Source organism: Achroia grisella, unplaced genomic scaffold, assembly GCF_030625045.1.
Source record: "Achroia grisella isolate CSIRO2021 unplaced genomic scaffold, CSIRO_AGI_Agris_v1 utg511, whole genome shotgun sequence".
NCBI classification, from domain to species: domain Eukaryota; kingdom Metazoa; phylum Arthropoda; class Insecta; order Lepidoptera; family Pyralidae; genus Achroia; species Achroia grisella.
The window spans coordinates 4,742,185-4,755,274 of record NW_026712905.1 but is presented as its reverse complement, the minus strand read 5'-3'; the positions used below and the strand labels follow the sequence as shown (position 1 = coordinate 4,755,274).

The following is a 13,090-nucleotide window of genomic DNA, read 5'->3' as shown; positions in this document are numbered from 1 at the left end:
GTCTGCTTAACTATTGTAACTCACACCGTGGCTTATAATATATGTAGCCTAAATTTAAAAGTGTCGTTATAATTTAATTTTCTAACATATTACAAATCCGTATGTAAAAAATCTGTAATCATATTGGTCTGTCGAAATGTGGTTCTGCAGCTATTTTAATATGGTTACCTAAGAATTTATATTAATAGTAGTTCTTGTGGTGTTCTGTGGAAGAAGTACTGAATTTCCCTAAATCAGGCGGTTGATATTATTATTTTCTATTAAACTGTCTCCAAAGCCGTAATTTAAAATAAAAACTTCAACCTTACATTTTTGAAACTTTGAATACAGCAGAACATTCTTATTTAAATTATTTTCACTTAAGCAGATATGTAGTGAAATAAAAATTATGTAAATATATCATCAAACTCATCTTGCGAACAATGTTTAGAAGTAAAATGTTGAATATATTCAAATCCTGTAGTAAAATAAATAGAACAGTGATTGCTAATGCCCTCAAATTGCCTTCAATTACTATTGGATTTGCCAGTATTGCTAAGTGTGAAGAAAAACAAAAAAATATTGTGGAGACCTACGATAATGATAGCTTAGAACATGAATTTTTGATCCGGCAAGCCACGACTGTAAACATTAACGCTGCCACACAACTGATCACTGTTACTTTAGTTGCTATACATGATACAAGTGAGAGGTATTTCAACTTTAAGACTGTAATGTTTCTATAATGATATATTTTAATTAGACAGTTAGTAGCTGTCTAATTAATAAAGAAAGAACCCTTTCCCTAAAAAGGGACAAACCGAACCAAAAAAATAAAGAAAGAACAGGTCAGCAGGCTTGTAAGAAAGAACAGGTCCTACATTATTGCTCATTGTGTTCTTGATATAGTTCTTAGATGAAAATTCTGTATAAATATAATTCATTTTGTAATTTTGGGTTTAATGGGTAATCCATTTATTCCATTTCATCCTGTAAATGAACACTAAATGATATTATGATAGAAAAAATTTTTTTTAGAGATTTTCCAGTTAGAGATACTTGAATAACATTATTAGAGAATGTAATTAATTCAATATAATTTAATAACTGCAGCCAATTAAAATTTCAACTTAGATTATATGGTTTTTGATTTTGTTGAATTTTCGTTAGTAAATACTAACAAAATTGGCCAGTAAATATGAGAAACATCATTGTAAACCTACTTAATAACACAATATTAAAAAAATTATGATGGGGAATATAAACAAAAGTTTGTCATGTCTATAAATGTCTATAAAAAATCTCTTACAATCTAGAAAAGAGTGTTTTTATTGTATAATTTATAACATATTTCTTTAAGGTTGAGAGAAGCATTAACAAAAGAAATATGTTTGGTAAAGCAAGCATCAGAGTGGGGAGAAGGCACTCCACCACAGCACTGGGATGAATTAGTTGCAGTGAGAGGCACCCTTCGTGACCTCAAACATAACCTTCAGGTGCTATTTAGTAAGTTTCAGAATCTGATTAAAATTTTTTTTATTTATTATTATGGTTTAATAATCCATTGGATATAATTAAGTTGTGTGTTCAAATTTGTATATAATAGCTATATGCTAATTAGTACTGCATCACTATCATGTTCTGCAGCAACACAACACAATATGAAACTACTGAAGTTAAAATTGATAGCTTATGTTAAACATATAATGTGGATTGTAGTAGGTTGTTAATAGTAATAGTGACAAATAATGTTGATAATTCAATTTTCACTACAAGTATTTGTTATCAAGAATAGCCCAAAGATACATTTTGGAACAAGTACATAAAATATATATGATTTATACTGTTACACTGAAATATCTAAACCATTATAATAATATAATATACAAATTATTTGAGAAGTTTACTGTTATCTGCAGTAACTGAACATTGTTACATTATTTAGAATTAAGTTCTATAATTCGTTCAAACTAGAAGAATTTAATGTATGTAAGGAGTATTTGATGTATATTTTCAATTAACAATATAAACACTCTTATATTTTACATTTGTGCTGTCCATACACTATTTTCAAAATAAATAAAGTATGGAACTAACAAGTAACATTAATTTATTAGTAAAGTACTTCATATATATTTAAATTTATAGGTTATATGGATTATGCTGATAAGTTGGCAACAATTGCTGCTGAAATATCATACTTATCTGGAAACATAGCTGCATCAGATGCTATTTGTGAAAGAATAGATCATGCACACAGGTAATAAATAAAACAAAACTACCAATGCAAAAACATTTAATAGAACCATAGTCTAATAAAACTTTATAATTTCTTTTATTATACAATATTCCATGTTTTTCAGAATAATAGTAACAAAATACAAACTAATTATAATTCATTGTTCTCAATTTCATACATAACCTTAATTAAAAATCAACAAATAGTCACATCTTTTTGACTTCTTAACATTGTAATAGTGATATAACAAAATAGTCTTAGAAAATAAACACATTTTTTAATTAGTTATTATTATGTATAAATATGTACAATAAATGGCAGTATCATGTAACCTCTCCCTCCCCAGGACCTGCAATGCTCAAAAGCAGTTAACACATGATCTTCAACAAGAGAGTTTACAGCTGCAACAGCAGGCCATTATTAATTCTCCACATTTTGAGCAAAAACTGAAAGAAGAAACAGAAAATGATAATAAATAACAAAATATTTTTTTTTTAATTTTTAATAGGGAACTCAATATACTGGATGACTTTTTATTCGTCAGGAGAATTAGGGCATTTATGCTATTTTAAGTATTAGGGTATACTAGTAATAATAACCCTTTTTCAACAGTCAAGTCAGACAGTTCACACAGCACCATTTAGTCCCAATCTAAGCAGAAGTTCTGTAATGGGTTCTTAACAACAAATACCGATACTTTAAAGATTATTTATTAAATATATATATAATATACATAGAACAACCCAGACCAAAATGAACAATCATACTCATGAATAGAAATCCACCATGCAAAGAATCGAACCTGCGATCATCGGAAGAAAGGTGGTGTGCTAAACTCCTTGACCACTGAGGTTGTTGAATTATAAATTATCTTAAAATACTGTATACTTTTCACTAGGCTTAAGTATCTACGTACACATATACCTACCATATACTAAAGGATTTTGTTACATAGGGTCATAAAGTATCATATTTTATTGGTTTTGTTTTTAATAAAACCAAAAAATGTTAAAAATAAATTATGAAGATTTAATTTTAAACAATCTCTTCATATAGCTATTATGCAACATTTTCTACACAGTAAATTAAGTCAACCGATATTTGAAATATTGAATATGAAATATTTGAAATATTCCGATATTGAAAAAGTTTATTTTTTACCTGTCATATAGTCACTTAAAAAGTGGCATCCTTGTTAAGATGTGTTTCAATGTCAACACGACAAATAGGGCAGTGCTTGTTGGTACTCAGCCACTGATCTACACATTCCATGTGGAATAGGTGCATACATGGTAGTCTCCTACAAACAAAAAATATATAATATAATTACACATCAACATTTAAAATCGAGTTTGTTCTACTGGTTGTATAATTGCTTAGTTTGCTGACAATATACAATTTTTTATATCACATAAAATGTATGACATTGCTCATATAACTTAATATCGTGTTGAAAGACATATCGTCAATTGTTGTGCATGTAACACCTGACATGCCCACATACTGCTGACCATATTTTAATATTAACATACATAATTATATTAAATACATAGAGATTAAATATTGTAGGCTCATATAGTCATTCATAACAGTATTACTACTGTTGTATACCGCTACTATAAGATAAGTAGTATCTTTGAATCGTATTTCATGGATGGAAATAGTAATAATTTTTACAATGCAATGTTTAATTGTTACTAAGGCTATTTGTATCTTACAACTGGAATTACATGAATAGAAATCTATATAATGTATTATGTTTAGTTAGAACAAATACATCAACCCATATCATTGAGCATATACATTTAGTGAGTTCAATTCCACTGATTGACTTGAGTCATAATCCCAATCAAGAATTATAGCGTCTTATGGGATTAAGACGCTATGATTCTTCTTCATCAAGAATAATAGCGTCTTCGAACTGCATAGTCCCAATTACCGTTCATTCATTCATTCATAATTTAAGAGCGACGCTCTTGTCGGTGGAGCTCTTGTCAATTTCCACTATCGTCCATAACACATATCAATAGAGGTCAGGATGAAACAATACCTGCAGTCGGAATGGACCTCAAAGATGGACAAGCAGATGGTGCACTTCTCGTCCTGGTGGTGCGGCGCGGGCGCGGCGTAGGCGTGGCGGTAGGTATTGCGTTCGATGACGGCGCGCGAGGCGCCGCGGCTGGCTCGCCGAGCCTCCGCCGCGTCGGCCGCCTCCGCCGCCTCCGCCGCGCGCACCATCGCCACCATGTGCGCCGCCAACGCGCTCGACCCCTGCTTTATACGTACTAACATCTTTCACATCGGTCTGTAAGCTTCAGCGATATAGCGTTCTTGTCATCCATGTGATCGTTTATGGCTAACACAGAATATCAGCCTCTGACAGTAACTGTCACAGCATATGCTGAATGTAGAATAGAATAGAAAATTCTCTATTCTAAATTAAATTAAATCACTAATACGGAAAGCTGTTTCATCACAATAAGATTGTTCCATTACCACCGCAATAGTCCATATTGCGGTGGTAATGGACTTATGTTTATATTATGTTGATGCTAAGAAATAAAAAGTATATATATTATTGCAAATAACCTATAGGCCCACCTTATGGTAAGTGGTAGCCTATATAACTATTCTGGAGGGCTAAGGTATTATAGCTCATACCATATAATGTATCATCTAACTGAAACACAACTGAAATTTTTTCACATATATTCATGCATGGGTTTTTCTGCATATATATTATGTTAAGTATTCTTTAGAAAAATCAAAAGTTAAATTTAATTATGAACAATAAAAACAGACTAGTGGGTACAGTTGATTTAGTCAATAGTTATTATAGAAAAAATCAACTACTAATTAGTACATTAACATTTGGAGTATCACTCACCGTTACTGAAGGTTGAATGGAAATGTGAAGATGTGGAGGATGCATCTGCATATAGTGGTGCATGTGGTGGTGAATTTGTTGACCATCTCTGCAAGTGTTTTTTATAAATGAATGAATTTACTGAACAAGTCACAAGTACTACATTCAATAACAATTGAATTACAAAATATCACCTATTTATATATTATATACAAATACTTACATCAACAATGGTGCAATGCCGGTGGTCAAACTTTGTGTTCCGCGATTTGAACTCAGGTCTCGTGGCTCAAATTCGTCTGGAAACTGAAAATAGTACATATTGTAATCACAATTATAAAATTTTAATTATTATTAACAAGACATTATGTTGTGGAATTGATAAACACTTAGAATACCGCGACTATATATATATATATATTATTATAAAAAGGCCAACAAAACCATTTGCTTCATTTAATCAATCTAAATACAAGTGTTGTATTGTTTATACTAAAAAAGTAGAACTAATAGACAAAAAATGTACCTATTGAGTTTCTTGCCAGTTCTTCTAAATGAAGTACTTAACGAAACTAGACAGTAAGATTAGTGATAAAATGGTGGCTAAAATGTTCTATATGCATAAATGATTTCGACTTGGACTATATCAATAATATTGTAATACATACTGCCAGCACGGTTGTAGGTGCCGGCGGGACTGTGTAAGCCGGAGAGAATTGTGTAAACCCGCCACTGATGTCGCCCATCATACTGCGTCGTTGTACTTCCTGTATCAATAAATATAAAAATTACTACTCTACTTCCCTCAACACCTGGACCAATAACGTACATTAAATATAATGAAAATATAAGCTTTTTACAAGCATGTGTTGCTGCCGTTGCCACAAGCGTTCGTGAACGAGGTACGGCGGAGCGATGGACATTCCATCTCTGCGACGGTCACCCACTGCGAAAGACAATATGATTGCTTTTTGTAATTGCATATAAATTACTAAACAAAATAATTTTAAGTGATAGTTTCATATGGATGTTATTTTGTACCATGTGACATATGAATCTATAATTTACGTCACCTTAAAAATATAATTTATGAAATAAATACTGTACCCCAAACTTTAACAGAATCAAATTTGTAAACTCATATTACTATGGGATAACTAAGAGATTAGTTATCCCATACGCGTATGTTAGTTATCGCATTTTCGAAATAATTATTGTTTATAGTTTATTTGTAGGTATATAATTTTTGTTTACATTTATGAGTTACATGAACATATTTTTGATCGCAAGTACTAATATTATATAAATGCAATGTTCTAACTTCTGACCAATGAACAAATAATATATATTTTTTGAAAGGGTTAATTTAGGGGTTGGTGTAAAAACCAACCTCTAGCTCATATTGTAGTTCTAATTTGTTTAAGATTCATTATAGAATTAATTTTTTGGTTAATATAATTCTCAAATTATCTAGTTTGTCTCATACAATATTAATGAATTTGTCATCATCAAACAGTAAACAGTTATATTTTGTAATCTCAGGTAAAACATTTATGCAAGTGACAAATAATAATGGTCCCAAAATGCTTTCTGAAGTACACCATAGCAATTGTTTACTAATTGATTTATATGTATGACAAAAGAATAATTTCTTTATTAAAAAATATTACAGTGAAAAAATACATAATCTTTATATACCCCTGACCAGAGACAAACCGCTATAGTTTTATAGCGTTACTTTTTGAGACGCCATCTAGTAGCTTAAATACCATAGAATAAAACAAACAAACAAAGTTTATCTTACTTTTCTGTGATAGCAATAGTAGATTTTGGAATATAACATTAAGAATTCCGTTTCAGATGGATGGGCTTTCTCAGAGACAAACTGGCAGACAAAATAGTAAAAAAGTTCAAATTTTATATTTTTATTTCAAAACATATATAACTTATTAATATTGTTCAAACCTAACAAAATGTAAATAATGAAATAAAGTGAAACTCACAGTGCGCATGCATGGGCGTGTGGTGTGTATGTGGCAGCAGCGTGTGGTGGGCGGGCGGTGGGCGAGGCGGATGCGCGTGATGCGGGTGGTGAGCGTGGTGCGGGTGGTGTCCGTGGTGAGGGTGATGGCCGTGGTGCGCGTGGTGGTGCCCGTGCGCCGCGTGGTGCGCTGGCGGCGGGTGCGCACAGCAGCACCGACACGATGACAAGCAACTTCCGATCCCCACGATTCTACAAAAATAAAAGAACGTGTACGTAAATTTCATTATTACTTTTTATTAAAATTGTAGCTCGTAATCATGTGTGCTGCTACAAAATAAACATTGTTCCTCAACCAAGTGTGAGATTTTGCTTGCCTGAATTTGATTACAGTTCATGGCTTTCCAGCAATCTACATCGGAGGCCAACTTGTGCTTTATTCTACCATATCATTCTACCCATCGCTTTGTCCAGTAGGTGACGAATTTGATCCACATTGTTAATGCTTTTTTCTAGCCACACAACCGGCCTACTATCTCATCACTTTGTTCGGCGTCATTCCCACATCCAATATTTGATTAATCAATCTACAGCCTATTTCAGATTTAGACTTGCATATTAGATAATAATCTCTAATACAGTTGAAAATTAAATATCAATAAATCTGATTATAGCCATAAGGCCGATAGAAAGAGAAAAGAAAAAAAGTTTTGAGAATCACCTCCGCGGCATTAGTTGGCGATGCGAAGGCTGCGAATTGTGTTGGTATACTGGAGGAAAGACACGAGGTGTTTCGTATGGAACTCCGGGTCCGCCCTCTGGAGCCGCAGTTGTGGGCGACCCCGTCGCTCCCTCCGCCGCGGCTCCTGCTCCCACAGCCGCCGTACTCGCCCCTCCCACCTCCGCCGCCCCCGTAGTCGCAACTGGGGTCGGCGCCCGTCCTGGCGAGCTTGTTAGATCTATCACAGCACGCTGGGAATTATCAAAAAATGGTTATTATTTGTTCTCTGTTTGATTTGTTTATTGTTATTTGGTGAATTTACAGAGAGACGAACATACTAATGTTCATCTCTCTGTAAATTTATTTACACTTTATGGAATAACAGTTTCTCTATAGGATAGGAAATTATATTACCAACTGTTATTTAACAGTTGACGGACAGTAGGAACAAGCGAAGTTCGAAAATTGACACAACCACCTTCACAACCACGTGCATAATGAATCTGTAACTCGTATAACAGGTGAAATATGAACTTCAACCTAAAAAGATGTTTTCAAAACACGACACTATGCTTCTACGTATACGCCAGTAAGTGCACATTTGTGCTGCTATAGCCGTAGTGTCTAAAAACGACCGTTTCGTTTTGGACGGCTATAGCAGTCATGCCACATTGTGAACTTCGCTTTGACGGCTATAGCCGCAATTGTCCGTCAACGTGTTAAGATTAATTTTGGTTGTAAATAAATAATTTTTATGAAATATTAATTCATTAAATATACATTGGACACATTATGCAGATTCAACATACTGGATTATTTTCCTCTTCTAATAGTTGCACATCATCCTCTGAACCTGAATCTGAAACCCAATCCAATTGCAGATCAGGTGCAGATAAAAGTCCATTACCAGCATTTGCATTTGTTCGTTCCTCCTGAAAAGGAGATGATCAATGAGAATTAGTAGTTTTTGTTTTACTTTTTTTTCAGACAAATTAACATTATACATACATAGATAGACAGAAAACAAACCTATTGTCAAAAAATGTGACTCATTTATAGACAGTGATGTCAGAGTGGAGGTTTTCCTCAAATCACCTCTATCCTCCCAAATAAAGGGTTTCGCACTTATGGGGAAAATAATGATTTTAGCAGGTTTTGTACAACCATGGCCTTGTAGGCCTAAAAAAAAGTAACACAACAAGAAATTTGAAGTAAGGTACTTAAAAAGGTTTTATAAAAATGGTTTTGTGAACTAAAACAGACGAAAAGATAACATGTAATAACTGTTATAGAATTTAATTTTTCGGAAAATATTGGACAAAATTTGTAAGGGAAAAGCACACTGAAAACACTGTGTCTACCTAGTTACTATGATTATCTTCTATCAGGTATACCATCAGCTTGTCAACCATTATCATCATACAAAACTTAGGAATAATTTAATAATTAATTATATAATAATAAGAAATCAGAATAATGGTTACCTGATTATTAGGTATGCTGTTTTCACTGCTATGAAGTCCTCGTCCTGAACTTGTGCCTGGTTGTGGAGAACTTCTATCACCAGTAGCATCGACATCACAACACATTCTCATATTTTCGTTTGTTTGTGCTTCTACTTTAACAGTTGTAATTTGACTGAGATCTCTTTGCGAGTTTTCTATATTTGGCTCCACTTTAATTCTCGGTGCATTTGTACTCTCAATTTTAACAGTACTTAGGGGTGGCGGTATAGGAATTTCTTTTGAGGTATGTGCTTCTGGAGCTTCAATCTCTCTCTTTATGTTTCCTGTTCCAGGCTCTTGTTTAACTTGTGACATGGCAGAATTTCGTGTTGTCATTGTTAAGGAGGAATTTTCAACACTATGTGAACAAGGCATAAATGTTCTATGATACTGATGATTGGTTGCTTCTAAATTATTTAAACGACTAGGGTTGGGGTTATCTCTATTAATATCATTTTGCATTACATGTACATAATTACAAGTATTAGATATATTATGATTAACTCTGCAGGTGCAACTAGAGCCATGTGAAACACAACCTGAGTTTTCTTGTTTTATGTGCAATACTGGATTATTTTGAACACAACTGGGTTGTGTCTGAATATGAACACAGTGTTGACTTTTACAATGCCTCTGACACTCACAATTGTGTTCACTCTGCTGGCAATTGTTGGTATTGATATCACTACTGCCATGTGCTGACACTTCAACTTGGCTGTGTGGTTCTCTTTTTATGACAATTCTAGGAGAAGTGTTAGAATTATAACTACTACTTGTACCCACTGCACCTTCTGATGCAGAAGTTGATGAATATTGACCAGCTCCTTTATCACATTGCTTTTTTCTTGGAGCAGATACATTATCTTCTTCTTCTGAACTGACTTCTATCAAATTTGTATTAATAGGTTCATTTTCTTTAGACTGTCTTCTTCTTGGAGATATATTCAACTTACGACTTGGCCTCTCCAAGCTGTTTAAACTCTGACCATCATTCCTATTGCTGTCGGATGTTGGAGGTTCCTGACTATACATATTTGGTCTTAATCTTTCATAACCTGGGTATAATAGATGATTTTCTTCAACTTGTGTTTGATTAGTAGGCAATGTATATGGCATTGGATGTTGTAGATAGTTTGATTCATCATTAAGCACTATAACATTATTGGAGTGATATGGTGTAAATATGTACTCTTGAGCTGGTCTGACACCAGCAGTATAGTGATTATAATTTGGATAGTAATAACCTCTCTGATTTACTGCTACAGGTTTTGGTTGATAACGAATATTTACATCTGAAAATCTCTGACTATCAGTGTTTTCAGGATTATTTTCTGTGAGCACATAACCAAGTGAACTAGAACTATCTGGTAGAGGCTGATATTCTTCTGGGACAGGAGTATGTGATGAGATAGGATGAGATAGGGGAGCCAAATTAACTTCATATGGCTGTGTTGGAGTTGTTGAATTCACATAATTTGAAGATACTGGTTTAGGTGCTGTCTCATTATTGCTTGTGTGTGCAGCCTCAGAAGATGCAGGAAGCACCTCTACCTCATCATCACTCTCAGCAAACAAAGCATCACACTCCATTTCTTCTGAAAACAATAGGCACTTATTGTACTGGACTTAAAATTTATCTTAAATAATAACCTTATGTACTGAGTGCAAAATGCAAATGATTACCATCTATCCTACCTACTGAAACTTTTAATAATATATATGAATATACAAATTTTGAGACTATTCACTATTCAATCCTAAAATAATATATATAAAAATTACCAAGATAAAAAAATATGATTATGAAATATATCATACCAAGTAATAAAAAATAATATTAATATGTTAAATAAATTGTTATTATAAAGACTTGTATGATAAAGTAAGAAATGAAGAAGTATTACACCGGGTGAAAAATGAATGAAGGCAGATATTGAATACTGAAGAAAATAGATGAGGAAAAATGTTAAGACACTAAAAATAAAGTATTATCATCCATTATTATACTCTTTAAACTATTACTATGTATATATAATCTCAAATTAACTGTAAATGTTGAGTAAAAATTGTATACATATACTATACTAGCAGAACTAGTGAGAGACTACTGTGAGACTAACACACACAATATACATAAGACATTGAAAATAGTTACAGCAGCAAGAACAGTACATAAAAAATAGTATTCAGGATATTAAATTTAGGGCAGTTCAGTTCCATATATTAATTCCAGTCTACATGTATACATGTAACACATACATTATACATGTAAACATACACTGGTAGATGAAGTTTAAAAATCTCAGTATTATGCAGTGCAATAATAATTGAAGTGTTGAGAGTTTAGGAGGTAGTTACTGACGAAAAACCAGATAAAATTGTAAAAAATATTTAAAAAAAAGTTTCACCGTTTCTGGATGTATTCTCTGAAGCTGAAGATGTGAAGGCAGTATCTAATATTGCTGCTAAAGACGATGGTCCGGGAATATCCCACGAAGATGACGACTGATCACCCTCGTATCCCTTTTCCGTCATTTCAATAATTAATAATGTCTGATCATATTGTTTCTATTTTATCACACAATGTATCAACAACATGGAGTGTACTCTTCATCAAAATACCGTGATATATATTTTAATGATACATGATTGGTGAAGGATATTAAACAAATTTATAATTGTTAGATTATTTATATACTACTTTCAAAATAGATAATATAATTAAAACAGAAAAGAGAAAAATAGCATCAAATACGAAACAAAATTATTTAGAATTATTATCGCAGAGTACATTGATAACACAGATCAATCAGACAGACTTTGATGACGATTGACAACTAGTTACAATATTTTTATCACTGCCTCTCTCTTTGCATTAAAATTACGGAATTACTTTCTTAAATTATTTTTCTTGTCATAAAATTACATTGTAATATTTTTTATTTTCTTATAATAATCCTCATATACAATAAATCCTTTTGTTTGTGTATTTCGGTCATAGTAGCCTTCCAGTCATGTTTTTTGGGCCATGTCATAATTATTTAATTACTTTTATCTTACTCATTTAGTCGGTTAAAAATCAATATTTTCCGATTTTTGGAATATTAAAATCGATATTGTATTACATACTAGCATATTTTCCATTATAGATTATTTATTTACTTTCAATCATGTATAATAAGGTAATGATATTTTCTTATTCTTCAGCATGAGGTATAATTTAATACGAGATGGTGACCTATACTATGAGTATAGGTCTCAATCTCGTATTAAATTTGTCTTTTAAAAAAAATATGTATGAACATATTTTTTTGCAATAGAAAGAATACCTATATGAGTATTAAGCCCTCCGTAGCATGAGGCAAAAAGTTTTAAGATTGGCAACACGAAGATTGCAGAGAATCCAAAAAAATAGTAACATTCATAGTCACTGACAGCAACGTAATTCTCGACTTTTTGGCGGGAAGTCAAATAGAGCGGGTGTTTTAAATATTTTTCCTTTATTTTATATTTTATTTATATTCAATAATTTGTATATATAGGTACAACTAACATAATTTGTAGTTAATTACAGTCCTAAAATGGGAAGTAAGCGCAAAAAGCGCAAAGCCGATGATAATTGCTCCCCAGAAAATTCGAGGGATGTCGACAGTCCAGATTCTGACTCCTCAATGGATGAGGATAAGTATAAAGTTTTTAAAATCGATAATTACTGTCGCCAATATCCTGAGGATGGAGGAAATTTTGAATATATAGTTATTTATGAAAGTACCGATACGAGGCCTTTAGGCGACAGAGA

General features: G+C 32.7%; 2 protein-coding genes across 4 annotated transcripts; one reads left to right on the top strand and one right to left on the bottom strand.

The window, feature by feature from the left end:
* Positions 1–291: 291 nt before the first annotated feature.
* Positions 292–3,373, top strand: LOC131846466 (uncharacterized). The gene is made up of 4 exons (XM_059195782.1): positions 292–691; positions 1,340–1,485; positions 2,128–2,239; positions 2,565–3,373. The coding sequence occupies exons 1-4, from the start codon at positions 423–425 to the stop codon at positions 2,695–2,697; spliced, it is 660 nt and encodes a 219-aa protein (XP_059051765.1). The 5' UTR covers positions 292–422; the 3' UTR covers positions 2,698–3,373.
* Positions 2,576–12,078, bottom strand: LOC131846465 (uncharacterized). Of its 3 annotated transcripts, none has more exons than XM_059195779.1 (12): positions 11,700–12,078; positions 9,271–10,886; positions 8,596–8,718; positions 7,787–8,037; positions 7,088–7,317; positions 5,945–6,030; positions 5,753–5,851; positions 5,308–5,390; positions 5,106–5,193; positions 4,269–4,492; positions 3,380–3,518; positions 2,576–2,664 (listed from the first exon to the last, which is right to left on the bottom strand). In XM_059195779.1, the coding sequence occupies exons 1-11, from the start codon at positions 11,824–11,826 to the stop codon at positions 3,395–3,397; spliced, it is 3,051 nt and encodes a 1,016-aa protein (XP_059051762.1). In that variant the 5' UTR covers positions 11,827–12,078; the 3' UTR covers positions 2,576–2,664; positions 3,380–3,394. The 3 variants fall into 3 exon arrangements, with proteins under 3 accessions (XP_059051762.1, XP_059051763.1, XP_059051764.1); XM_059195780.1 differs by having other exon boundaries at positions 4,269–4,489; XM_059195781.1 differs by having other exon boundaries at positions 9,271–10,883.
* Positions 12,079–13,090: the final 1,012 nt, after the last annotated feature.

Excerpts from the sequence above, each read along its gene's own strand:
- LOC131846466 (XM_059195782.1), top strand. The coding sequence starts at position 423 with ATGTTTAGAAGTAAAATGTTGAATATATTCAAATCCTGTAGTAAAATA. Across the intron at positions 692-1,339 it reads ATACATGATACAAGTGAGAG|GTTGAGAGAAGCATTAACAA; the intron begins GTATTTCAACTT and ends TATTTCTTTAAG. Across the intron at positions 2,240-2,564 it reads AGAATAGATCATGCACACAG|GACCTGCAATGCTCAAAAGC; the intron begins GTAATAAATAAA and ends CTCCCTCCCCAG.
- LOC131846465 (XM_059195779.1), bottom strand. The coding sequence starts at position 11,826 with ATGACGGAAAAGGGATACGAGGGTGATCAGTCGTCATCTTCGTGGGAT. Across the intron at positions 8,038-8,595 it reads TAGAAGAGGAAAATAATCCA|CGTGCTGTGATAGATCTAAC; the intron begins GTATGTTGAATC and ends GATAATTCCCAG. Across the intron at positions 5,194-5,307 it reads GGCATTGCACCATTGTTGAT|AGATGGTCAACAAATTCACC; the intron begins GTAAGTATTTGT and ends AAACACTTGCAG.